At 48.7% G+C, this 27,788-nt stretch overlaps 1 protein-coding gene across 1 annotated transcript in view; it reads left to right on the forward strand.

Annotated features, from left to right (window-relative positions):
- LOC131585928 (dynein axonemal heavy chain 9-like) overlaps window positions 1-27,788 on the forward strand; it is an 89,019-nt gene that overhangs the window by 21,359 nt on the left and 39,872 nt on the right. Inside the window, exons 8-15 of the mRNA XM_058852587.1 lie at window positions 2,152-2,340; window positions 3,994-4,229; window positions 6,417-6,539; window positions 8,785-8,989; window positions 12,967-13,131; window positions 13,997-14,137; window positions 16,306-16,476; window positions 17,448-17,570. Of these exons, the coding sequence (XP_058708570.1) occupies window positions 2,152-2,340; window positions 3,994-4,229; window positions 6,417-6,539; window positions 8,785-8,989; window positions 12,967-13,131; window positions 13,997-14,137; window positions 16,306-16,476; window positions 17,448-17,570 (1,353 nt within the window). The remainder of the gene's footprint in view (window positions 1-2,151; window positions 2,341-3,993; window positions 4,230-6,416; window positions 6,540-8,784; window positions 8,990-12,966; window positions 13,132-13,996; window positions 14,138-16,305; window positions 16,477-17,447; window positions 17,571-27,788) is intronic.

The raw sequence follows: 27,788 nt of genomic DNA on the forward strand, positions 1-27,788 counted from the left end.
AATGAGGTTTTGCTTCACATGCCCTGTAAGTGATGCTGAGCTGATTGTTATCACTCAGGAATGAAAGGATGGAGTTAAGAGTGCTGTGAGCTCTGTGCTCCCAGAAGCAAAAAGCCCTCACCAAACCCAAAGCCCATCTGAAACCGGATATTAGGGTTTGTTAGGAAAAGAAGGGAGAACAAAACAGAAAAATCCCCGTCTTGCTCTATGAATGCTTTCTAAATAAATCTTGAATGTGCAGCATTACTGCCACCCCCTCTGCTGCACCTCAAAGGCCGGAGGAGAATGGGAAATGGTGCAGAGACAGCAACAATAAAAGAAACCGGATAATAAAGATTGCATCATTCGGTGCAGATAAAGATTGCAAGGAGAATCAAAAGGCTGCTTCTGTGTGAGGAATTATTGAAGAGGCTAAAGCTCTTCAACCTGAAAAGGAGACAGCAGAGGGGTACTGAGGGCTTGGAATCCTGAGTGGTGCAGGGAAGCTGGTGCCAGCAGGATTGTTCCCTGGTTTTGTGCTGGACAAACGTTTTAGCAATTGAAAAGTTCAGGCAGCACATCAAAGGATGTACTTTTACACAGAAAGCTCAGCTGAACTGTGCATCTCCTGCCCACGGGATGCTGTAGGTGCCAAAAGTTGGGTTGATACCCACAGCAGCTTAGGCTAGGTCATGAAGTCAGAAATCATCAGAGGCTGTTAAGCACAGGGACACAAACTCTGGGTCACAGCTGCTGAAGTCTGCAGCCGTGGGAAGCTGGAAGCTGTGTCCAGAGCTGTGCCTGTGTGTGCAGCGCTCCCAGGACAGAGCTGGGCCTGTGGTCAGGAGCTCCAGAGGGGAACCCAAGAACATCTTGGCCTGGGAGATCCTGGCTGTTTATCTGGGGGTAGGAGGTACACGAGGGTGGAAGGAGAGCTGTTTGATCTGGAGTGTCTGCAGGACAACCAACACTGTGGAAACGGCAGCGAGTTGGTGTTGGGAATGTGAAGGTGGCTCTGACCCTCAGGAGGCAGCTGGAATTCTGCTGGAAACAGGACTTGGTCAGGTTGGAAGGTGTGACAGTGAATTTCAGTGAAGGTGTTGCCTTCCCATCCTGGGGATCTGTGTCTGCAGAGCAGTTTGGGATGGCAATATAGCCCAGTTTAGGGGAATGAGTTATTGGAGGTGCTCCTAGGGCTTGTCAGAGGGATTGGTGTCAGAGCTGGGCCTGTGTCACATTGAACAGGGGCCTGGAGAAAGGGACGGTGCCATGTCAGTATTCCATAGCTGAAACTGCAGAAGAGAAAGATATAGAGGTGTTTTTACTGAAAATGAGAAACATGAAGAAATAACAACCAGAAATAACAACGTGGACTGAGGAGGAAAAATAAAAGGTGTTGGTTGACCCTGGTGACAGAACCTGTGAGCAGAGGGGAGCTGTGCCTGCTCTGGGCTGTACATCAAGAGAGGTTTCTCTTTGGCAGCAGGAGACTGCAATCATGAATTCCATTGTAAAATCTGGCATTCCCTATCTCAGACCCATGAGGTCAACTCAAAACTGGGTTGGGTTTCTCTGGCTTGTAAGCTGAAGGCTGCATTCCATTCCTATTTCCAACAGTACCCCAAAATGTACCGATGGTCAAGTAAGTGATCTGTGGGTGTAAAGGTAATTTATTTCATAAGGAGATGCTGAACCCCCTTCAGAGCCCCAGCTGCACTGTCTGGACATTGGATGCTGATGAAAAATAGGTAGGAGGAAGCATTTTCTTGACAGAATGTGAAGGGAATTGTGATCAAAATCCCACGTACCTGGCGCGATAATAAATTGTGTGAAATACTGAAGGCTGTGGAGGAGTGCTCTGTGTGGGAGAGGGTGTAATGAGGTGGGAATCTGTGGTGTTAAGGCAATTAACAGCTGATGGGCTTAAATACCTCTGTAATCCTTCCTTGTGAGGGTGAGCAGGGCTGGCACAGGGTGCCCAGAGCAGCTGGGGCTGTCCCTGGATCCCTGGCAGTGCCCAAGGCCAGGCTGGACACTGGGGCTGGAGCAGCCTGGGCCAGGGGAAGGTGTCCCTGCCATGGCAGGGGTGGGATGAGTTGAACTTTAAGGTCCCTTCCAACCCAAACCAATCCATGATTGCATGAATGATCAATCTGACTTGGGAATTTGCAGGTTGGGGGCCTTGCCTCTGAAAACGTGAGATGGGCTGAGGCCGTGAAGGACTTCAAACAGCAGCAGAGCACCTTGTGTGGAGATGTCCTGCTGATCACAGCCTTCATCTCCTACCTGGGCTACTTCACCAGGAAATACCGCCAGGACCTCCTGGATGGCATCTGGAGGCCCTATTTGCACCAGCTAGAAGTAAGCCCTGATTCCTCTGAGAAGCCATAGGATTAATGTGGCCATAAATCCTGGTGCCCACAGGGGATCTCTCAGGTGAGGGACATCACTGTGTCCTCACTGAGCAGGAGTGAGGGTCAGGACATGGCCATTTACTCCTCCTTGGGGAAAATGTGGTGTCCCTGCTCGGTGAAGTTCCTCCATGTACTCGGGAAAATCCCAAGCACAGAGCCCAGCTCTGCAGTTCTGTCCATGGCCACGAAGGAGGGGGGAATATGGAGATGGAATTGGATCAGGCAGAGATCACTGCCAGCTCTCCAGTAGGCTTGGAAAATCTCCAGGTGTTTTTTCATTCTGGACACAAGCTCTGGTCGTGCTGGCCGTGCCTCTCAGCTGGTTTTACCCATGTCTTGCTGTTAGGACCAGATGGAGACCATTGTGCTTGAAACTTTTTTAATATTTTACCAATTTTAACATACAAATGATGCCAAGAATCTTTTAAATAAGGTCCCAGAGATGCCCAAATCAAAGGGCTGACCAAAGCAGACAGTTCCTTAGGCTGAGAGAGAAAAACTTCATTCTGCATTTCCTAACACTAAGCCAGAAACTTTGTTAAGACATGGTTTCAAAAATGACCTGACTGTGCTTAGAACAAGGAAGTGCCTGGAATTCCAGTGGAAATGAAAGCCCATTCTGCTCAGACACCTGGCACAGGTAACTCTGCTTGTCACACCCAGAAATGGCCTCCCCTGTCAGAGAGGTGTTTCTGGAGCTGCTGGTGCTGGTTTGTAACACAACAGCAGCCTTAGGAGGGGGCTAACTCTGTTAATTCTGTCCTTCCAAGCTGTGTCAGGGAGCTGAACAGGGCAGGGAGTGACCCCAGCCAGTGGAGCAAAACCCCTGGGATTGTTTGTGCAGAGGTTGTGTTCATTCACAACAGGACTGGGAAACAAAACCAGGTTGGAAGTACTCCATAGAATGGGAAAACACTGATAAATCATGGAACCACAGAATCTTTGTGCTGGGAGGCACCTTAAAATCATCTCATTCCGACTCCCTTGCCACAGGCAGGAACATATTCCACTAGATCCCATCCAACCTGGCCTTGAAGGCTCTGAGAACCCTTTATGAACATTGAACATCCCCTTCCAGGGATCCACTGAACATCCCCTTACAGCTGCTCTGGGCACCCTGCACCAGGGTCTCCCCACCCTCACAGCCAAAAATTCCTTCCCAATATCCCATCTAACCCACCCTCTGGCAGTGGGAAGCCATCCCCTGTGTCCTGTCCCTCCATCCCTTGTCCCCAGTCCCTCTCCAGCTCTCCTGGAGCCCCTTCAGGCCCTGCAAGGGGCTCTGAGCTCTCCCTGGATCCTTTTCCAGGTGAGCACCCCCAGCTCTCCCAGCCTGGCTCCAGAGCAGAGGGGCTCCAGCCCTTGGAGCATCTCTGTGGCTCCCCTGGGCTCTCCCCAGCAGCTCCAGCTCCTGCCTGTGCTGGGCCCAGGCTGGGGCAGCTCTGGGGCTCTCACCTGAGCGGTGCAGAGCAGCAAAATCCTCCCTGCTGCCCAAACCTCCTGATGGCACAGCTGCTGACACAGATAAATGTGACTTACCGTTTTTTATTAAGCCAGCCTCCCTTGGAATCACCAGGAAGCCTTTTTGTTTTCCCACCAGGTGCCAATCCCCGTGACTCCGTGCCTGGAGCCGCTGTCCATGCTGGCGGACGACGCGGCCGTGGCGGCGTGGCGGAACCAGGGCCTGCCGGCCGACCGCACGTCCACCGAGAACGCCACCATCCTGAGCAGCTGTGAGCGCTGGCCCCTCATGGTGGACCCCCAGCTGCAGGGCAGCAAATGGATCAAAAGCAGCCACGGAGAAGCGCTGAGGGTGATCCGGGTGGGGCAGAAGGGGTAAAATCATCCTTCTCACCTGGTGACCATGGGGTGTGCCTGCCCGGCGCTGGGCGAGCTCTGGGCACTCAGCTGCGGTGTCTGAGGCACTCACATCCAGGGAAACCCTGCTTGCCACCCTGCTTGCTCACGTTATTGGCTTGTTCATTACCAAAATGACAGGGATTTCTCATTAAAGCAAGGGTCTCTTCAGTGCTTGGCTCAGTTACTATAGAAACTCCTCTGAGGCTGCTGATGGAGTGAGCAGGGAGCTGAATTTGGGTATCGCAGAATCCCAGACTGGCTCGGGTTGGAAGGGACCTTAAATCCCATCCAGTGCCATGGGCAGGGACATCTTCCACTACTCCAGGTTGCTCCAAGCCCTGTCCAACCTGGCCTTGGGCATTTCCAGGGATGGGGCAGCCACAGCTTCTCTGGACAACTGGCCTGTGTAAAACTGTGACATCCTCCATGGGGCTCCCTGTAGGTGTCATGTCCTGGTTTAGTTTCATCCAGAAGGATGACCAGAGCTTCCTACCTCTTGGAGAAAGAGAGGGTTTGGGTCTGGAGAGGTCCCCATGTCCTGCAGACTGCCTGGGCTGAGGCTGCTCCCACCAGCTGGACATTCTCATTGCAGCCCCCCTGCACGGATCTGGATCAATCTTTCATGGCAAGGCCTTCCCAGGCCTGGCTCTCATCCCCAGGCAGACAGACAGGTTTTCTGCTGTGTCCCCTTGCACCAATCTCTGCCCATAGTGAGGATCCTCAGCTCCTCACCCAGCTAGGGTGGGGCAGCCCGAGTGGGATCCCTGTGGAGATGTGGGAGCCCTGGGGTTGTTTCCCAAATACAGAGCAGAGTGACCCAGGCCTGGTGTTCCAAATTCCCGTAGATTTGGAGGTGCCTTGGGGTTGCTCGTGTTTCCTCCTCTGAGGTTACCCAGGTTGTTTTGCTGGTGCCTCCTCTGCTTTCTTCAGACAAAACAACAGGGAGTTACTGGATCTGGTCTCACGTGGGATCAAAATAAGGCTGTTTTTCACCCTGCCTTGCAGTTCCTGCAGGCTCTCTGTGGAACAGCAAGGATCCCAGAAGAGGCACCTAAATCTGAACCTGCAGGATGGAACCAGAGGAGCAGACCCTGTAGCATCCCTGCTGTGCCAATACCATGTCCCTTTTTCCCCTCCCTGGCCATACTTTGGGCTGGCAGGGGCTTTAAAGATGAGAATTTAGTGTTTTGCTGTGGTGTCTCAGACCTGAGGACTAAAAGCATCATCACTGCTCCATTACAGTAATTCAGGGAATGTTTCATCCTCTGGGAGATGGAGCTTTTGGCTTTCAACTGCTGGAAGAGATCTAAACCCACAGAGAGGGCCCACCTTCAGGAAGGGCTCTGGGGGCAGCTCTGGGGGCAGCTCTGTCATTCCTTCTGACTGTCTTTGTGTAAAACACCCCTGGACTCAGAAAAACTGCTCATCAGGGCTGGGGGTTGAACTGGATCAGCATATCCCTCTAAAGGTCTGGCCTAAAAGTCACTCTGAACTTTTGTTTCAGATCCTTCTGTCACCTCTTGAGCCCCCGAGCTGTGGCTTACATGAGGAGTGTGAATTTTGAGCAGTGGAGGTGATTCAGGTGCACAAGTGCCTGGAGCATCCTCCCCTCCTGCCCAGGCTCCTGCTCCTCTCTTGGCAGAGGCGTTGAGGGAAGTGCAGGGCAGCTCTGAAGGACACAGCCCAGGCTCTTAGCCCAGCCCTTCCTGGTAGGAGACATCCCAAAGCTGAGCATCCCTGTTCCACTTGGGCCCTGGGCACAGGGCTCCATTTCCTTGGCAGGAAAGACGTTGTCCTAAGCATGACCCTAAACCCTGGGCAAAACAGAGCTGAAAGCTGCTCTTCATCCTTGCTTTAAGATGTTTTGCACCAGTGGGCTCTGGAGGAAACAATGTGCTGAAAATAACTCCAGGCTGTGCCAGCTTTGCTTACAGCTGCCTGGGCCAGACTCAGTGGTCACTGCTCATCCTTGGGAGCCTCATTCTCCCTGTTGGACAGCCAGGATTCTCTCTGGCAGTGCCACTCTCTGCACCAGGCACTGACACCACCTTACCCCTCCTCTCCCCAAATGCTGGCACTGCAGTGAAGGTCCCTCTGTCCCCTCCTCACTGACAGTGTCACACCCTGCTCTGCTGCAGGAGGCACCAGCGCTGTTTCCCACAGGTATCTGGACACTCTGGAACAAGCCCTGGCTGCTGGAGACCTGGTTTTGATTGAGAACCTGGAGGAATCCGTGGATCCAGTGCTGGGGCCGTTACTGGGGCGAGAAACAATCAAGAAAGGCAGGTGAGCTTGGGGGGTTTGGGGATATGGGCTGGGGGCTGCTGTGCTCTCTGTTCCTGCCCTCAGCACGGAGGTGTTCCCATCCAGCAGCTTTAACATCCTGTCTTCAACAGTGAGGGCATTTTAAATCAGGCAATCACAGGCAGTTCAGCCACAGGATGGCTTGGAAATCAACCTGGATTTCTCATTTCATTTCACAGCTTCATTCAAACCTCGTGTAAAACAGAGACCTGTAATTCTCCCATTGTACACTGACCTTGGGGTCTGTAAATGGCTGTTCTGACACTGAATTATTACCAAAATAGCTGCTGCTGTTGTGAAGTAAGAGTAGCCTTGAATTTTAGCAAACACTGCACAGCGTTTAGAAATGCAGCTACAGGTTTCAGCACCAAGGATATCAAATGTTTCTTAATGAGGTCAGGTTCTGGTCACCTCCAGCCAAGAGGAGGTCAGCAAGAGAGGCAGCCAGGGAGCTCTTTTTCCTTAAGTTCTTTGAGGATTATTTCCCTGCTTGCCTGAAACATCCCAGGGTGTTGGAAGCTGGTGGGCAAGGCAAGCTGTCTGTGAAGTTTGCTGGGGAAAGCATCCCAGAAAGGGTGGCTGAGCATGGGTTTGGCTGCAGCATGGAAAGGCAGGGTTGGTCCCAGTGCAGGGTTGGAATATTTGGAGGATGTTGAGAGGGAGGTGCAGCAGGGGAGGGTGGCAAATCTGAGCCCCCCTATGCTGGAACACTCAGGCATTGAGTGCATCCTTGTGTGCATCCCTGCTCTCAAAACTCCCTGTGAAATCACATCTTTGCTAACAAAGGGAAAATAAGTCATAAATCACAAAGAAAGTCCCTGGATTCTGTGTTTCCAGGCCCTGAGCCCAGACTCCAGGCAGATGCTGCCAGTCCCAGAGCAGGAATGGTTTTGCTGTGGGGTCTGGCAGGGTCTCTCTGAGCTTCCTCTACTGGGGGATTTGCAGCTCCAAAAGTAATCAAGGGGGCCAAGAGGGCACCCAGTGAGTGATGCTGGACTGGGAAGTGAATTCAAACTCCCTCTGGAACATCACCATTCCCACAACAGTCCCAGTGCATCCCTAAAAACATTGTCTAGTTTCTCTTTGACTCTGGTTCTCATGGGCTTTGGTAATATAGAATCATGAAATGGTTTGGGTTGGGAGGGACTTTAAACATTATCCAGAGCCACCCCAGCCATGGCAGGGACACCTCCCACTGTCCCAGGCTGCTCCCAGCCCCATCCAGCCTGGTCTTGGGCACTGCCAGGGATCCAGGAACAGCCCCAGCTGCTCTGGGCACCCTGTGCCAGGGCCTCCCCACCCTCCCAGAGAAGGATTTATCCCAATATCCAACCTGAATTTCCCTTTTTCAGTCTGAGCCATTCTCCCTTGTCCTGTCACTTCAGTTCCTGGTGAGTTCCTCTCCAGCTCCCCTGCAGCCCCTCCAGACCCTGGCAGGGCTCTGAGCTCTCCACACAACCTTCTCCTCTCCAGGCTGGCCATTCCCAGCTCTCCCAGCCTGGCTCCGTAGGGGAGGTGCTCCAGTCCCTTTAGCAGCTTCCAGGTCTCCTCTGGAATTGTTCCAACACTTCCTTGTCCTTTTTCTTACACTGGGGACAGCAGAGCTGGGCACTGTTCCAGGTGGGGTCTCCCCAGAGACAGAATCCCCTCCCTGGCCACAGCTTTGGATACCACCCAGGGCATGGTTGCATTTCTGGGCTGGGTTAAACCTGGGTTCAGAGAATGCTGTAATTCCCTGGGGTCTGTGAGCTCCATGGCAGCAGTGCAGAGCAGGAGGATGCTGCGCTTTCCTGGCTGATGTCACCTCCTGGCAGTGGCAGCCACCACTCTCCACATGTGGCTTGACGTGCCAAGCTCAGCACAGCTGCAGAGCTGGCCTGGCCAGAGCCAACACTGGGTAATTTCAGCTGTGAGCAGTGAAAAGCTCGAGGCTGAGAGGCTTTTCCTCCCTGCACCTCCAGTTTTAGGCAGGATTCAGCCTCTGCCCAAAGCCAAGAGAGTTCATGGCTGGACTGGTTGTGCTGCCAGGCACAGGAAAATTTGAGCCTCTTTAAACAGGATCCAAAATTCAGGGGAGATTCTCTGGGGTTTTTACCTCAAATCAGAATTGATTTAAGTCTGTCCAGTACAAAACACTTTGCATAAATGACAATTTCTGTGAAGAGCACCAAGCAGCTGCCACTGCCTGAGAGCCCTGTGCCTGCTGCTCCTTTTGCTGAAATTCCAGGTACATCAGGATTGGGGACAAGGAGTGTGCCTTGCACCCTGCCTTCCGTCTGATTCTGCACACCAAGCTGGCAAACCCCCACTTCCAGCCCGAGCTGCAGGCCCAGTGCACCCTCATCAACTTCTCTGTCACCCGCCACGGCCTCGAGGAGCAGCTGCTGGCGGCCGTGGTGCGCATGGAGAGGCCTGACCTGGAGGAGCTGAAGGTCAGCACCCGGGAACTGCCACTGGGGACAAGCAGAAATCATCAGTAGAATCATTGTTATACTTATTTATTATTATTATTATTATTGTTGTTATTATTATTATTATTATTATTATTATTATTATTATTATTATTATTATTATTATTATTATTATTATTATTATTATTAATCTCAACTGAGAGGCCTGACCTAGAGGAGCTGAAGGTCAGCACCTGGGAACTGCCACTGGGGACAAGCAGAAATCATCAGTAGAACAATTATTATACTTCTATTTATTATTATTATTATTATTATTATTAATCTCAACTGAGAGGCCTGACCTGGAGGAGCTGAAGGTCAGTGAACTGCCACTGGGAGCAAGCAGAAATCATCAGTAGAACCATTGTTATGCTTATAATTTACTAATTATAATTACTAATATGGTTATTATTAATATTGTTATTAATATTATTGTTATTATTATTATTGTTGATCTCAACTGAGAGGCCTGACCTGGAGGAGCTGAAGGTCAGCACCTGGGAACTGCCACTGGGAGCAAGCAGAAATCATCAGTAGCATCATTATTATACTTATAATTTAATTATAAATATTATTTTTTATTACTTATATAGTACAAAAGAATAAAATTTATAAATAATAATTCTAAAATTATAATTCTAAAATGCCATTATAAAATTCAGTAATAATATAGAATTATAATTATTGATTGTAAATTATATATTATTTTATAATTTAATATAAATGTCATTTATTACATTATTATTTATTTTATATATAATTATATATTTAATTATAGTTATTATTTTAAATTTTGTTATTAATATTGCTATTAATATTGTTGTTGTTATTATTATTGTTTTTATACACTGAGAGGCCTGACCTGGAGGAGCTGAAGGTCAGCACCTGGGAGTTTACACTGGGAGCAAGTGTTACAATCATCATTATCATAATTCATTTTTAATTTAATTTTTCAAATTTTTATCTTTATTATTGCTGGGTTTTAATTTTTATTTTGTTTTTAACAAACAGCATTTCACATGCCAGCTTGCAGACTTTGCTGAGCTCCTCACAAAATCAGATTTTCCTTGTATGACAAACATTGAGGGTTTTTTCCTCCTTCAGCCTTCTCTTTTCTTGGTATTTTGAGAAACCTTGTACTTAATTTTCAAGGTTTTTCTCAAAAAAATTATCTTTATTTTTTTTCCTCCTCTTGTGCCTGAAAGCTGAGTTTCTCATTACCTCCCTTTTATTCTGGACTTCACAGATTTAATTTTGGAAGGAGGATTAATCTCACTTAATTTTCAGCATTTATGGTAAAGGATTCTCTCTGTAAATATTGTGAGGCTTGTAATGATATTTTTCTCTTCTAGTTCTTCCTCCTACTTTGTAACAGGCCAAAATATTTTCTCTCTCTTAATTAGTATGGCTTTAATTTCAAGGTAATTTTACAAAGAAAATCCTCCCTTCTGATGACACTTTTAGCAGTGTAACAAATACAAATAATCCTAAATATTTCCTGCAAGTGGGAATAAACTCAGTGCACGTGTTCAGTCAGGCCAGGCCAGCTCTGTAATAATCTTTCCACTGAAATTTCCAGTGAATGCTGCAGAGCTGGAGCTTTTTTTTCCCATGGAATGGGGTTTGGGAGTTACTCTGGGATAACCTGTTTCCCAGGAGCAGCACTTTCCTCTATCAGCTAATGAGCTGTGCTGCAGAAATAAGGAATGCAAACCACAGCAGGATGAGGCTGCAGCACCCACAGGTGCTGGGGACACCCAGTCTGGGCATCTGAGGGTGCTCCCAGAACCTGTGTGGGGACCACAGGCAATTGGAACAAAATCCCACCCCCTCCTCATTAATAACTCCAGGGCTCAGGGTCTGTGGTCTGCAGAAAGAGCTTGCAAAATGTCATTTTTCAAGGCAGGCTATGCTTGAATGGCAGGAACGCACACAATTAGCCACATTAGTTTTCTGGTTCAAGGCTTGTGAAATATTAACCAGCACCAGGAGCAAGTTCCTGTGTGTAAAGGCTACAGAAAAGGCCTTTAAAACAGCCCTTTCCTGCTGAAATACCAGAGCAGACACACTCCAGTGCCTGCTCAGCGGAGCTGCTGTTAACACGGAATGAGGGTGTGCACGGAATCTCAGCCCACATAGTGGAAGATGAGTTATTAATGAGAGAATCCCTCAATCTGCTGGAAAACCTCTGACAACAGAGCAAATCCTGCAGGCTCACTTCTGCATGGTGGGATTGGGAGAGCCATAGGGTTTCACATTTCTCCTTCCTGGGCTCCTCCAGACCCTACAGGGGCCCATATTTTCCCAAAACTCTCTTTGGGGCATTAGATCCTTGGCTTGTGGCACTGAGCCTGTCATGTGCCAGTTGCCCAGGACTCATCTCAGCCCCATGTGCCCCACAGCTGCTGTTTTAGGGCTGCTGGGTTTTGCAGGGCTGTAAAACAATCTTGAATTTTTTGGTTTGTGTCACTTCAATACAGCCTGAGGGTTTGAAGCAAGTATCACCCAGCAGTGTTTTCCACAGGGTGTTAGCACTGGCTTCACCAGGCTCAGACCAGCATCCCAGTCAGAGCTTTCCCACAGGGTATTTTGTGTGAGAACTCTAAAAATAGGTGTTCACAACAGGAACATATTGTGGAGTGCCACAATAAAGCCAAGAGGCAGGAGTTTTCTCTGAGCAAACACACAGAATAGGGCAATCACATCTCAGGGGAGAAAGGCTGTCCTGGAGGAGTGGTTCAGAAAGGAGCCTTTATTTCCACCATGAACACTGTTAATGACTGGTGTTTCTGCTGGAGAGGCTCCTGGAGCAGAGGCTGGGCAGGGTTAAAGGAATAAAGCAGGGATTTATTAAAAGCCCTTCCAAGGATGCACCTTGGGCACTGCAAGAGCCCGGCCGTGGCTGCACCCAGGATGGGCCCTGGCTCAGGAGTTTCACTCTTGGATCAGTTCTGCTCCATTTCCAGCTTGGGGTGAATTGTGCAATTGCAGCTGCAGGTGATGCAGTCCCATCCTCCCAGCTTGCTCTCCTCAATTCCCTGCTGGTTGCACTTTTTGGGCCTGGAGCTGCAGCGCTGTCCTTGGTTGTGGGGCTGGAGAAGGATTGTTGTGTGTGCCTGAGCTGTGAGGAGACCTTGCTGACACTTTGTGTGGAGTTCAGAGTTAGGTACCAGTGCAGAACCTGGAGAATGTCACAGCTGAACCTGAGGCATCAGTGGGACCAGTGCCTGCAGAGGATGGAGAGGGCACTTCAGAGGAATGGGAAGGATTTTCTGTGTCATTCAGAAATCTGCCCCTGGCACAGGAGAGTTGTACTGGTCTGGATGTGCTTGTCCATCTTTGTCAGGTCCAGCTTTAGCCCAAGCAGCCACTGGTGCCAGTGGGACCTCGAGGCCAGGGTACAAATGGGAGCAGGACAGCAGAGGCCGTGGCTTTGCCCTCAGTTCTGAGCCTGAGATCTCCCCACACTCACTTTGCTGCCCAAGGGGCTTTGCTGCTGGTTTTACCATCAGGTTTGAACCCCGTGTTCCCCAGTGCTGGTGTGACTGGGGTGGGGTGGAGAGGCGAGAGCAGAGGTTCAGCAGGAGGGGTGAGGAGCAGCAGGGACTCTCCAGGCTGATTTGACCCCAAGAAATGAGGTACAAAGACACAGGATATGTGTTTGAGATGGGGATAAAGGTCTTTTTTTCCTGATTCATTTCCAGCATTTTCCTACATTTCTAGCAAAAGGGCTCAGTTCTCCTGGTGCTTTCTGTGCTGTTCCAGGTTTCTCTGAGTTTGTTGGATAAGGAGTGATCCCAGATCCCAGAATTCAGCCCATTCCCAGGAGCTGCAGAGAGCAGGAATAAGCACTGGGCTATGGCAATTGTCAATGGGAAACCTGTTTCCACATGAAGGTGATTAATCCTTACTTTACCACATCCTTTATGGCTAAAAATTCCTGAATTTCTCATTTGCAGTCAGATCTCACAAAGCAGCAGAATGGATTCAAGATCACCTTGAAAACGTTAGAGGACAACTTGCTCTCTCGGCTCTCATCAGCATCTGGGAATTTCCTGGGAGACACAGAGCTGGTGGAGAACCTGGAGACCACTAAAAGGACAGCTGCAGAGATTGTGGAGAAGGTAAAAAGACAGTGATAGCCTGGGGAAAAGCATGTTTGTGGTCCTTTGAGGATTTCTGGGTGGAATGTAACCTCTGCTCTGCCCATTTCTGCTCCGTCTGCTGAGGAGGGAGTAGAAATTGGTATAAATTGTAAATGCTCTCCATTCTGGAGAGCTCCAGGCCATTTAGTTCTTTGGAGCTTTTTTTGTGTTAAATGACCTATTTAGGACCAAGAGAAAGCATTGGTGCCTGATGTAAAGACAATAAAATTTACACACTGGATCAAGGCAGCTTTAAACTGTTCCAGCATAATCCTGGGTCCACCACGCTGCCTCAGGCTGGATTTTAGTACTGACCAGGGACAGGAATCTGGGGAGTTTGTGATCTTGAGTAAGTCTGAAAGAACTCAGGTATTTCATACCCTTCCACTCCTCAGAGCATAAATCAGCATTTATGTGAGCACTGCCACCTGCCCACCTGCCCTTGCTGGCTGCCTGGGCTAAGGTAAATGCCCAGAGGGGAACTGGGAATTGTGGTTCCCATGTTCACCCTGCTCAGCCCAGGGTTGTTAATGGCCTGCACAGGAGAGGGACAATTAGCGGGAGAAACTCATTGATGAGGAAATCAATTCCAGCTAGCAAAGAGCAGGGAACCTAGGGAGAAGTCTGGAGGAGACTCAGGAGAACAGGGGATTTGGCATCTGGGTGGAAAATGCAGTTAAATGGAAGGTTCCAGAGCAGGAGGATGCTGGGGAGGGCAGCTCCAGCCTGGCAGGGGTGGTGCCATGCTGGTCACTTGTGCCCTGATGGCTTTGTGGCCCGTGTCCCCTGTCCCAGGGCTGCAGCCCAGGGCTGCTGTGATGGGAATTCTGCTGTTTCCCTGCAGGTGCAGCAGTTCAGGGTGACAGAAGCCAGGATTAACGAGGCCAGGGAGCACTACAGACCCGCAGCCAGCCGTGCTGCCCTGCTCTACTTCACCATGAACGAGCTCCACACCATCCACCCCATGTACCAGTTCTCCCTGAAGGTACCTGCCCTCCCTCTGGGGGCTCCATAAAATGGGAATTGCAGTCACAGTGTCACAGAATTACACAAGGCTTCAGTTGAAAGGGGCTTTAAAGCCCATCCTGTGCCACCCCTCCATGGGCAGGGACACCTTCCACTGCCCCAGGCTGCTCCAAACCCTGTCTAGAAAAAGTTACAGCTTTCATATCCTATTAAATGGAAACCTTTTCTTTTTGCCACGTAAGAAAGGTGTTTTGGGGGATGGAGGGTTAAATGAGCATCCTCCAGCTCCTTCCAAACAATTCCTTACCTTGCCAAGTGACCTGGAAAAAGGAATTGAGGAGAGACTACAGAATTCTGAGCCTCATCCACAAAGAAGCTTTTCCTTCTGCTATCTATGACTCGTTTGTTGAAGTAATTTTATCAGAAAAAATGTACAGAGTATCTTTTGTGCCTTTTGAAAGATCCATCCCTCGCACACACATAATAGGTACAGGAGTTCCTGAGGTTTCACCTTCAGTCTGTGTCTCCCAGAGTTAGTTTGTTTTATGTTTTCCAGTGAACATTAGCAACTTGTATAAATACATAGAAAATTATTGGGGGAAATGTTTTTGTCTAATACATTTTGATGACAGATCATAAAATATTGTGTAAAGATGCACAGGGATGATTTTAGAATACTTGCCACACAGCTGGGAGCCCATTATAAATTAGAACACAAAGATTTATGTGCTGCTCTGCAGCATGTTTTAACAGAATTTAAAGAAATGTTGAGTGGGAGAATGCATTCTGCAATTATTTAATAATGCATTCGGAATCAATGTTACTTTAATTTGTTGAGGCATCATTTTTCCTTTGTAGAACCCTAAAATAAGGCTGCCAACATGGTCATGCCTTGTGCAGTTGGTGCCATCAATGTGCCTGGTTATTTCCTTTAGCTGGGCCCAGCACACAGAGCCTTTGCATTGCTAACCAGGGCTTGGGCTTTATGCTCTTGTTAATTTTCTTTTTCCAGTTGCATTTGATTATTTGTTTGTTCTTTTAATTTGGATGACTCTGAAAGTTTTTTGTCTTTTCTCATTTAGATCAGAAATGTTGTTGCAATAATCCTTAACCTCTTATGTGAGAGGGTTGTTCTTGATGCAGACACCCACTCTTGAGGGGACTTCAATGACTGCTTCAGCTCACTGCTCCCTGCCCTCCTCAGCCAGTCCTTTGCTGGGTCCAGACAGTAAAACACTCATGGGACTTTAAAAAAAAAATAATTATTTTTTATTTTTTATGTCTTATTTTTATTCTTATTTTTATTCTTATTTATTTGGAGGAATTGCTCTTCTCTGAGTTGAAATATTTGTGCAATGGGAGATGTGCTTTCCTCCTCTGCTCCTCTCTGGTAAGACCCCACCTGGAGTAGTGCCCAGCTCTGGGGTGCTCAGCACAGGAAAGGTGTGGACATGATTGAGCAGGTCCAGAAGAGGCCACAGATATGATCCAAGAGCTGGAGCCTCTCTGTGGAGCCAGGCTGGGAGAGCTGGAGAAGGGAAAATTCCAGGGAGAGCTCAGAGCCCCTTCCAGGGCCTAAAGGGGCTCCAGGAGAGCTGGAGAGGGACTGGGGACAAGGATGGAGGGACAGGACACAGGGAATGGCTCCCAGTGCCAGAGGGCAGGGCTGGATGGGATATTGGGCAGGAATTCCTGGCTGGGAGGGGCTGGGATGGAATTCCCGGAGCAGCTGTGGCAGGCCTGGATCCCTGGCAGTGTCCAAGGCCAGGCTGGACATTGGGGCTGGAGCAGCCTGGGACAGTGGGAGGTGTCCATGGCAGGGGTGGCACTGGATGGATGGGCTTCTGTTGGGAGTTTTTTCCCATGGAAACCATTCTGGAGTCTGTTTCCTCTGGGAGCTCCACTCTGCTGGCTCCACATTTGCAGAGAACATGGCTGTGGCTGTGTCATCCCAGCTGGACACAGGAACATCTCCTGCAGCCTCGTGTGGGAGTTCCCTGTGCCCTGTCTGTGTCCCAGGGGATGTCACCGCTGCCAGGCTCTGTGTCCCCGAGCAGCAGAGCCAGGGGCTGGCTGCTCTCTGGGTGTTCCCTGCCGTGCAGCACCTGAGCTGGCATCGCTGTGACACCCCAGGGGCGTGCAGAGGGCACCTCCCACTGCCCCTCACCGCCCTGTGTCCCCTGGCAGGCGTTCCACACGGTGTTCCAGAAGGCCATCGAGAGGGCAGCTGCTGCTGAGAGCCTGGCAGGGCGGGTGCTGAGCCTTATGGACAGCATCACCTTCTGCATCTTCCAGTACACAGCCCGGGGGCTCTTTGAGAGGGACAAACTGACCTTCAGCGCCCAGCTCACCTTCCAGGTACCTCCTGTGCCAGGCTGCAGCGCCACAGCAGCACAAACAGGGGCTGGATTTTCTTCTCTGCCTCTCTTGAATCACAGGATCATCCAGGCTGGAAAAGCCCTCACAGATCATTGAGTCCATCCTGATCCCTCCCCACCCTGTCCCCAGCCCAGAGCTCTGAGTGCCACCTCCAGGAATTCCATGGACACCTCCAGGGATGGGCACTGCAAACCTCCCTGGGCATTTCCAAGGCCTGAGCTCCCTTTCCATGGGGAAATTCCTGCTGCTGTCCACCCTGAGCCTCCTCTGGCCCAGCCTGAGGCTGTTCCCTCTCCTCCTGTCCCTGTTCCTGGGAGCAGAGCCCGACCCCCCCGGCTGTCCCCTCCTGGCAGGGACTTGTGCAGAGCCAGAAGGGCCCCCTGAGCTCCTTTTGAGCCCCTTCCCAGCTCCCTCAGCTGCTCCTCACAGGATTTATTCCTGCCAATAACATCCACAGATGCTGCGTTGGATTTGAATTACGCTGACAAAGGTTATTTGAGAGAGTAATTCCTGCTTGCAGGACATGCAAAAAATGGCAAAGCAAACTGGCCTGGAAGGCCTCTTGCACTGAACCCAATGAAGAGCTTGCTGCACAGCTGCTGTCCCGTGCCCATGGTGTTTGTGTAATTTTTATTGTCCAGTCTGGCTCTGCTGCCATGGCCTTCTCTCTCTCAGGATGTTCTCCACCCATCTGGAACTCAGCCTTTGCCACATGGTTTTCCCAACTTTTTTCCTGTCCTGTTGTCAATCTCCACACTCATTCCTGGTCCTCTTTTGGGACACTCAGAGCACCTGCCTGGTGTGTCCATCACACCTCTCCAACACAGGGCATTTGGTACATTTTAGCCACAGTTTTTTCAAGCATGTTGATTGAATAATTAATCTGCTGGAGTTTGTTGCTGCTCTGGATCCTGGCTGCTCCAGGATATCTTGTTTGTTTGGAATTACAGATACTTCTGATGAATAAAGAAATCAACCCAGCAGAACTGGATTTCCTGCTCAGGTATCCAGCACAGCCCGGAGTCACGAGCCCTGTGGAGTTCCTGTCTGATCACTCCTGGGGAGGAATCAAGGTACCAGATCCATGGGAAATCAGCTTCCCTTATCTCCTCTAAAAACCCTTCAGAGGGTCCTTGTGGCATTTGGTGAACAAAATTCTGCCCATACCTGAGGGGCAGCACAACAAGGCCACAGACATGGAGAGTTCTGCAGGTCCAGATGGTTCTTCCCTCTGAGATTTAGGCTTCTCCCTGTTAAACCAGACTAATACCCTCAGGGGTTTGTGGCTGGGGTTTGTAAAGGACATGGAGATGCTCCTGTGTTTGGGAAGAAGTGGGAATGTCTGCAGGGATGTGCTGGGGTTGGAGCTGTGACAGCTGCCAGACCTGCAGGGATATTCTGTCATAGAAATGGGGAAGCCTGGCACCTGCCATGTGCTTGGAGTGAGAGGGAAGGAAGAGCATCCCAAAAACATGAGAATTATCCCATACTTGCTCCTGTCAACAAATGTGCATTGTGCTGGGTTTGGGCCTGATTTAGCAGGGTGGGGTTTGCTTTCTGAAAAGGGTCCAAATATTCTCCACCTTGGGCCTGTCCATTCCCACCTTGCTGGGACTGTGTCTCTTGTCTCACTGTGGTGCTGATCCGTCTCTGGCACCTGTGGTGATGTAAGAATCAGTTTTATTTACAGCATGTTGCCTGTGTGGGACTTGAGGGTTAGTGCTGGTGTTGGGTTGATGGTTGGACATGGTGATCTTACAGGTCTTTTCCAACCTTTATGATTCTGTGAGTCTCTGTTTCTCCTGTTGAGCCCAAGGATGCCTTTGCCAGCTGCCTGCAGTCAGTTTTCTCTGTGAGTTCCCCCATCCTGTGCTGCCAGTCCCACTCCATGTGGCTGGGATGGCCTTTCCTGTTCCCTGTGTGATTCCCCTGGAGATGAGCCCGTCCCACTCCTTTGTGGTTGAGGTGGGAGCTGTGATGCTCATAAATGCTGCTCTGCCTGGGAAGGTTCCCAGGTGTGCTGCACACCTCAGGTGTCCTCAGCCTGCACCTCCAAGACATCTCCAAGAGTCCCTGCCCAACAATCTGCACTGATTTTATGAATTTCAGGACTTTCTGATAGTGAATTCTGTGTTATCAGATACCAAATCCCCTGCAGATTGTCTTTTGTGATTTGTAGTATTGATTTTACTATAAATCATATGGTTGGTGCCAACTTTTATTAGTGTTTGTGTTGATGTCTGTTGGTTTATTAGCCTTTGAGGTTTTGGCAATTCTAGTTACTTGAGGCATGGGTTTAGAAAATCATATTTTGTCACAGACTGCTATAATTAGGTTAATTAGTCATGGCTTCTACACAGCTTATTAGCAGGCTAAAATCTCCTTTTCTTATATCAAGAAGATTAAATACTATAATAAATTGTTTCTTCAACAAAGCTTGAGCAATGTACATTTCAGATTTATATTTCAAATTCAAAGTGAAATTTAGCATTCTGCTGATTTTTCACAGAACCACTGCAAATGCTCCAGCCCAAAGGGCTCCTTTTGCCAGGGGGTTCTGGCCAAGATAGTGCCAAAATAAATCAATATTGATATTTGTGGCCCATTCTGAGCCTCCCACTCTGGGCACATTAACTTCCAAGGAAACCTCATTAAATGTTGAGGGCTCTGGGCATGCAAATGGCCTTGTGTGACTGGACTTATTATTTATTGTTGGGGGTTGATTAATAATATATAGAGACCAATAATCCTTTGCAGTTGTGTGGCTGTTTGCAGCTTGTGGTGCTGGAACATCTCATTTAGGAAACACTCATTTATGATTTACCTTTCCAGCTTCTTTCAAGTTCAGCACAAAGTTTCACAGAGCCTTTTGCTGTAACCTGTGTGCCAGGAAAGGTTGGTATTCACCCCTGGATGAAGAAAGCCATGGCCCTGGCCAGAAGGATGTGGTTTGTAGGGAAAGGCTTTTATTGTATCTGTTGATAGACCTAGGAAAAACAGGCACATTTCAGGCTCTTTAAAGCTGAAACAGGAATTGAATTGAAGCTAAAGGCTGAGAAAAGCTGCTCTGAGCTTGGCTTGATTCTGTTCATCAGACGGATGTGTGGGAGGGAACGGTACCTGTGGAGCCCCTGTGGAGGAGCTTTGCCTGGCCCTGGAGCAGGGGAGATGTTAGCAAAGGGCACAGCCACTGCCTCAGTGCCAATGAGAGCTGGAAGGGGACAGAATTTCGTCATCTAATTAAAGCCGTGCCTTTGCTGAGTCCCTGCCTTTGGTGCTCAGTGGAGATTTTGGTGCTCAGTGGTCATTTCAGTCCTAAGGCCTCTCATTTGCAGGGGCTTAGCAGTGATCCCTCGAGAAGGAAAAAGTGTTCTTTTGCTCCTATAATGAGGTTTTCTGTCTCTTTTCAATTTCCTTTATTGCAGCCTGTTGTGCTGTTCTCCCCCTCTGTCTTCCCAGCGTCTGCCTTGAAAGTTTTTATTTCTGTTGGAACTTCTGAAAACATTTTCTGTGTCCATGCACAGCTGGCCATCTGTCCTGGCTGGGCTGGTGGTTTCCTCACCAGTAAATGTGTGACACCTTAGAGGATGGTGTGACCACCCTGAGCCTCCCCTGGGTGAGCTGGGCTCTTCTGCAGCTTCACCACCACTGCTGGAGCCGGTGGCTGCGCCCTCGTGCTCCTCCCTGCCAGGACCACCAAAACCCACAGCTCAGGGTTGTTCTGCACCCCTGGCACTCCAGTCATGCCAAGTTCTACCAACTCCAGCTCCTCCACGTTGTCCTTGGTCCCTGGCTCCGCGTGGGGCACGTGGCTGTCCCCGTGTCTGGCTGTTCCAGGATGGATTCCCGGCTGGGATGTGCATTTCCCTGATTTCCTTTGTGATCTTTCCTGCAGTGCCTCTTCAGTGCTGAATGCAGATGTGGCCCGTGGGATAAGCACAGCCAGTTAATGCACAGCAGGAGTACACCTGGCCAGCTTGGATTACTTCTTATCCCAATCATTTCCCTCATCTTTTTCTGAAGAGGAGGAATTTTCATTATGTAGATATGAAAACGCCACTGAAAGGGCATTGTTTAATAAATGCGATGTTGAATAATGAGCTCTAAATACTGAATTCAGCTTTCGAGGAGGAGAACAGCCCTAGACAAAGTCGTATATTAACTCCATATTTATAATTTTGCAGAATGCAGATGATAAGATTGCGTATGTGGCTTATGAGATAAAATACCAAATCGTGTGTTTTGCATTTAAGAAAACTGGAATTTTTTATTTTTTTTTTTAGTTTTTAGTTTTTGGACAAAAGAACAAAAATCTCTCTTCCAACTTTCACTCCTTGCACTTCTTAGATGAGGAAAGTTTTCATTCTTCTCCAAGATTCATTGTGACACAATCTGCTGCATACATTGTGCTTTCTGTGCATATGCAATGTCCTTTGATCAGGCTGGTCAGACGGGAAAGGCTCGCAGCTCACAGCTTCCCTTCTACATTCAGAATTATTATTATGCCAGAAAATCATAGTCTTAATTAAATATCTTCCATTAACTCAGTTCTTCAGATGTACAGCCTTTTAGAGCATCTTTGATAGAAAACATTGATTGTGACACTTCAATGGGCATTTATCTGCTCTCATCTAGAAGTTTCCTAAGGACATTCTTCTGTCCTCTGGATCAAGTCTCAGAGAAATATTCCCAATGTCTCACAGAAATGCTACTTGAGAAGGTTTAGCCTTTTTTTCCCCCCCTTTTTCTTTTCTAACCTGCTGGCTAACGATCTGATGCTTATCTGAAATACGGCAGAGATTGTGATCGCATCAAATATTTAAGGACGCACTTTGTCAGTTTGATTGGAGAGTGGAAATTGAGTTTTTCTGGATGCTCTACAGCCTCTGTCTTTCCCTCTCAGTCCACTCTGACACAAAGCCTGCTGTCAGCTGAGCATTTGGAATGTAAGAGCCTCTTCACCCTCTAAATGGAAGGAAAGGGAAGCAATGGCTTATCCTGCCCTTGGGTCACACCAACCCCAGGCTGGGGCAGAGGGGCTGGAGAACTGGGAAAGGCCCTGGGGGTGCTGGAGGCAGAGGCTGTGCATGAATCCAGGTGTGCCCAGGTGGGCAAGAGGCCAGTGGCACCTGGGCTGTGGCAGCAGGGCCAGGGCAATGCCCATCCCATGTGCTGGGGACAGCTCTGGGACACTCAGGGCAGGAAGGACATGGAGGGACTGGAGCCTGAGTCCAGAGAAGGAATTTGGGAAGGGACTGGAGAAGCTGAGGGAGCTGGGAAAGGGCTCAGCCTGGAGCAAAGGAGGCTGAGGGGGAACTTCTGGCTCTGCACAAGTCCCTGGCAGGAGGGGACAGCCAGGGGGGGTCAGGCTCTGCTCCCAGGGAACAGGGACAGGAGGAGAGGGAGTGGCCATGTGCATGTGGCATTTGAGGACCTGGTGATTTTAGAGGTCCTTTTAAACCTAAACAATTCTCTGATTTAATGACCAAGGACCTGTTGGAGCTCCTCACCGTGTGCCAGGGCCCTCTCCCTCTTTCCTCTCCGTGGCTGTGGGGTTCACAGGAGGGGCTGGGGAGATTGCAGACCCAGTGCTCAGTACGACTTTGACTGGCAGTGACCTCTGGAACCCTGGGGGTAATAACAGAGCTTCCCCTGGCTTGGGGAAGATGAGATGGCCTTTTGTGGAGGTTCTCATGGTCTGTGTGAGCATCAGTGGACCCCAGTACCCCAACATCAGCCCTGGGGCACCCTGTGTCCTTCACTCAGAGCTGGCCAAGCCTCTGCTACAGCCTGGGGAGATCTTTGAGTGTTTCATTCCAAGGTGTGGAGCTTGTGGGGACAGGACAGAGGGGAGTGGTAAGAAGTGTCAGACACCTGAAAACACAATGTGAGAAGAGACTGAGGAGAGGGAAAGGGGAAAAATCATGCCTGAGGACCTCAAGATTGAGAGGCCAGGAGGGTGTGATCTCCAAGAGTGTCCTCTGGAAGGGAAGAAGCAGTTGGCTCCCTGTGTCTGTAAAGGGAAGAAATGTGCAGAAATATCCCTGGCAGACAGTGGAAAGTCTCTGTGACTCAGGGCAGGGCTGGCACTGAGTGCTGCAGCTTCATCCCCGAGGTTCTTGGAGCCAGGCTGTGCCCATGGCTGGGGAGCAGCTCGGGGCTGGTGCCCCAGCTCTGCGAGGAGCAGCTCTGCAGCTCATTCCCTCTCCTGCCTGTTCTTGAGGCCAGTCCTGCTCTGGTGCCATCAGGAAACCTCAGGTGAGAGCTGGGAGAAGTCTCCTCAGGGGACCAGTCCACACGTCTGTGCCCATTTATCAGGACAGAACCATGGACCTTGAGACCTTTCCAGCAGGAACAGCTGCTCCAGCTGAATTCTTGCACACAATGGGACTTATTTTTCTGTTTGTTGGCCCATCTGGGATTTATAACAACCAAATCCAGGAAAGTTTTCAGAAATATACAAGTACCACCTTTCAGCTGCCCTCAGGGGACCCCTGCCCAGCTCCTGGGTCTGGCTGTGTGTCCCTGATTTCTGAGAGGCATCCAAGAGTGAAGAGGAAAGATGGAAAGCATGGCTTGGGAGAACAGCCTGACTTTGCAAGGCCCGTTCTCAAACCTACTTGAACAACCCTTTTAGAAATACAGAGAAAATGTCAACATGAACCCATCTGGGAGACATCTTAAGCAAAATGAGGAAAACACGGTGGGTGGTTGCAAGCAATGAGAATACAAAGACTGTGACTAAGTCTCATTTCTGTTATTGACCTTTCCCATTAAGTGGAGCTGGCTCTAGGAACACACTGGGAGGAAGGAGAGGAGTGCTGAAGCCATTGTTCCCTAATTTATGCTATTTCACTGGAAATTTTCTGAGGAAAAGTGGTGAGATCCAACCCATCACTCATCAGACTGCTTGTGGTGTCCACCCTGCACGCTGTGATGCCCTGGGACCCTGCAGATGAACAGTGTGGGTTTGTACAGGGATGTTCTGAGGCTCTGCACACCTTCTGTCCCCATTAAAATGTAGGAGAAGCAAGTTTGAAGGGAGACAGGGGCATGCAGTGCCTTGAGCTTGTCAATCAGCTTTTGTGAAAGAAATAAGGAGGGTTAAAATAACATTTTTGTGTTGAAAGGTGATTGAAGCTTGGCAAACCCCATCAAATCTTTATTTTCACCTTTGGTAGAGATTTCTCTTATGAGTTAAATTATTCAGGTAGGGTGGCTAAACAGAAAATAACACCTTCAGTGTATGAATAATACAACCCAAAACCTAGGATGGGAGATATTGTAAATAATCCATCATCTGCTACATTAATTCCTCTAGTTAACAGTAGTATTTAAATGGAGCAATTCATCTGCCTATACGTCTTTTGCCTGAATGATCCAATCCATCAATTGAAGCCAGGTGCGGGTCTGGCTTTGCCATTCTTCCAGGAGCTGTCATTTTCCAGCTGTGAGGATGCTGGTTTTCCTAGAGACTCCTGGGCCAGCTGCAGAAAATGAAAGAAAGAAATTATGAATGTTTGCTGAAACTTATATAAGCAGTGCCCATGGACAGTGTAAGACCTTCAGAAAGTGCTTGGGACATTACAGAATTGTGGAGTCGTTAAGGTTGGAAAAGATCTTCAAGGTCCTCGAGTCCAGCCTTCTCCTGAATCGCACCATGGTCCCCAAACCCCACCACAAAATTCACCCACGAGCCACTCCAAACCCCTCAAGTCCATGGACAGACACTGAGGACCTCTGTGCATCTCTGCTTAAAAACTGTGTAACTCAATTCATAAATTCCACAGCTCCTTAATTCAGCAAGTGAAATCGTGACTAATCATCAGGATTTAATCATCTCACAGATTATTACAACTGGGAGAATATTAAATATAATTTTTTTCCAGTGTTGTCAGATTGTGTGATTTTTATAGAGAGATGTTTGATGTTCAGTGTGTTCCCTACAGAATGTAATTTTTTAAAACAGAGGCACAAGTTGTTTTTTTTTTAAAGAAAAGCAAGATATATAACTAAAAACTGAAAGTAAAAACCAGTTTTTTTAAAACCTGAAACATCAAAAGATAATGATAGCTTTTACAAAAACCCTCACATTCCTTAATTTTGATTTTCTTCTGTCTTTTAAATTGCAGTCTGGTGGGGAGGTGGGTAACTGGGTTTTAGGAGTGTTCTGCCAGCTCTGCCTTTACTGTCTCTCTTTTATTTCCACCCTGTTTGTGTCAGTACAGGGCACAGCAATGGGTGATTTTGTCCTGCCTCACCCCAGAGCTGTTCTCTAGCCAGGTGACTCTGAGGAGGGGTGTTTTAAATTATGGAAATATTTTAAAATGAAAACAGTCTCTTTAAAAAAAAAAAAAAAAGAAAAAGGATAATTCCTTTTGGAACTGAGGGGAAGAAAACCTGGTCCTCATATATGTGTTGGGGAATTTTAAGGGTTTTATAGCATCTTATGAAGCAGCACCTAAACTTGAGGCCAGTTTGAGCAGATGGTTTCCTTAGAACTGTTGCCTTTAGTGATCAGAGAAAGTGTTTCCTCTAATAAATATCCAAAACCTGTGCTGTGTCTGGCTCCAGGAGATAACTGGTGTTGTCAGCAGTGACAGCAGCCCTTTGGAGCTGTTCTCCTTTCCAAAGACTCCTCTGGATTCTGAGGTTTCCTCTCCTCTGTGGGTGTCCTCCCTGTCCCCACAAAGACCCCCCATTCTCTCAGACCCTTGGTGTGTGTGGAGAGCACTCCAGGCTTTGTGGTGGCACCCAGGATTCCTGTCCTGCACCCAGTGCCTGATCCCCGTGGTGTTTCCTGCAGCTGTGGGGAATGGGATCTGCAGCTGGGAACGTGTCAACCACGCAGTGCTGCTGCTGCTGGCTGAGGAGAGGAGCTGTCACAGAAACCTGAAGTGATAAAGCAGCTTGTCTGTGACTCAGTGAATGAAAAGCCACTTTCTCTGAGAAGATGGTGGATCCTCTCCCTGGCATGGTGTGAAGAGCCCTGTTTTGCTGAAAAAGTCTCATTTTGAGATAGAAACTGAAGCCCCTCCTGTTTGCAGCCACCAGAGGTGATCGCAGTGTGGGCTGCAAAGACAAGAACTCAAGTCCTCCAGCCCTTTGGATCATTTTCTATTTTGACCAATATTTTTTTGTCTCTCTCAATTTCCATGACAACTCTAAGTGACAAAAGTACTTTTCATTATGTGGACAAAAATAGACTCCCTGCACAGGTTGATGTGCAGTTCCCATCTGCTGCCCCAATGTGCCACCCCTGCCTGGGAACAGGGATCTGTTAGTGCTGCCTTAAGTTTCTTGGAAAAATTCACAGCAGGGGTATTGAAAAGCAATTAATATTCATTGAAAGATTACTGATTGAGAGAGCTTTCACTCCACTGGCTTTTAAACAAAAGCATCTCCCATTAATGCCATCACTCCTAATAAATGTCGTTTACATTGTTGACTAATGTAAATTTTAGTATTAATTTATATAATACAGAGTTTTTATTTGCAATTAGAGCTTTCATAATTCGACAGTATGTTGTTCAGGGAGAGGGAGACCATCACTCCTGATTACATGTCTGTCATTTACTCAGAAAAAAGCAATTTTTCAGAGTCTCCCTTGTTAACAAAAGCCAAGAGACTTCTCGAAGCAGCAGCAGCCAAAGTTCTGAAGTGATATTTTAAGTAAATCACGTCAAAAGTCAACAGTGAGAAGATGTTTTATATAAGCACTTGCACTGAGAATTCCCTGAATTCAACATTTGCCATTGTATCATGCTCAGCCACGAGAGATGCACTGAATCCATTTATTGCTGCAAGGACCAGGGCTTGGCAGGTCAGAATTTGTGGCATCATTCCTGGGAATTTCAGTTTCTCTGGTGCTCTGGTTTCTGGTTTTTCACAGAAATCAGGATATGGCGCTGAATTTGGAGCAAGTCCTTCTGTGGCTGACATTTCTCCCTGTTAGTGCAAATCCACAATTGGAAACAACAGCTGTTGAATCATCCCTTTGCTCACAGTCTCCATGGAATTCTCTGGATCCCTGGGAATTTGGCATTGGATGGTCAGTGGAGAGCTGAGCCCCTCCATGCTGTGGCACTGCAAGCACTCTGCTCTTCCCTATGCCTTGGCAGGAGGTGTTGATGGAACACTGCCTTTGGGCAAGGCTGGGACTGTTGCAGAGGAATTTGTGGTGGTACCTGCAAGTTCTCCTCTGCCCAGAGCTCTGGTTCTGGCCCTCAAGCACACAGCCTGGAGGGAAGGTGGGGAATTGCCCAGCCAGGAGAGGACAGAGCCATCTTCTCCATCTTGGCAGTGTGTAATGAGGAACCACCAGCTTGGGAGGTTCTGCTGGAACACATTTCTTTAAAAATCATCTCTTTTAGTGTAAGGACAGCACAGCCCTACAGCAGGGCCCCCAGAGGGAGGGCAGTGTTTGGGTGGACAGAGCCATGGCCAGCCTGAGCAGGAGCCTGGCCTGATCCCCCTCACAGGGTTTGTCCAAGCATTGCTTCAGTGAAGCTGTGAGTGGATACACAGCGAAGGTCCTGGGTCATGACACACTCTGGGAACAGCTTCACAACCTCCTTCCCTCTGCCATCAACCTCTCCAGCATTTGACCTGGGACAGGCTGCCCAGAGAGGCTGTGGGTGCCCCTGGATCCCTGGAAGTGTCAAAAATCAGGCTGGACAGGGCTTGGAGCAACCAGGGATAGTGGAAGGTGTCTCTGTCCATGGCAGGGATTTGAAATGAGATGATCTTTCAGATCCCTTGCAATCCAAACCATTCTGTGATCCTGTAATTCCCTCTGCTAAAAAAGTGAAGACATTTGTTATCAGAAGCCCCCTTTTCTGACATCTTCCTCCCCTCTCTTCACTCTCTGGGACTAAATTCAGTCTGTTAGGAAGACCAAAGTTTCACACTGCTTTTGTCTTCTCACTGGGAAGCCTTCCAGAGGGAAAGTGAGGTTTTTAAAACAGTTCCATCCTCAGTGTCTTCTGCCTTGTTTGCAACAGCAGCGTATCCCAGGCAATCCCTCACACCTCTGCCAGGCCCTTCTGTGCCTTCCCAAGCCCTGTGCAAGGGTGGATCTTCCCAGTTCTTCTGAACAAGGTGTGGAAACAGCATTTTCCAAAGGGCTTGCTCAGGTGCTTCCCACAGCGAGGCTGTGTGGGGTGGGAGCAGCAGCACTGGTGTGGGGAGCACCTCTGCTCATCAAGAAGCTTCTGCTTGGCTCTCCCTTCTCATTCTGCAGAAAACAGCTCATTCACTCTCTGTTATCCTTCACTTGTCTTTTCCATTTC

This window comes from Poecile atricapillus, chromosome 17 (genome assembly GCF_030490865.1).
Source record: "Poecile atricapillus isolate bPoeAtr1 chromosome 17, bPoeAtr1.hap1, whole genome shotgun sequence".
NCBI lineage: Eukaryota > Metazoa > Chordata > Aves > Passeriformes > Paridae > Poecile > Poecile atricapillus.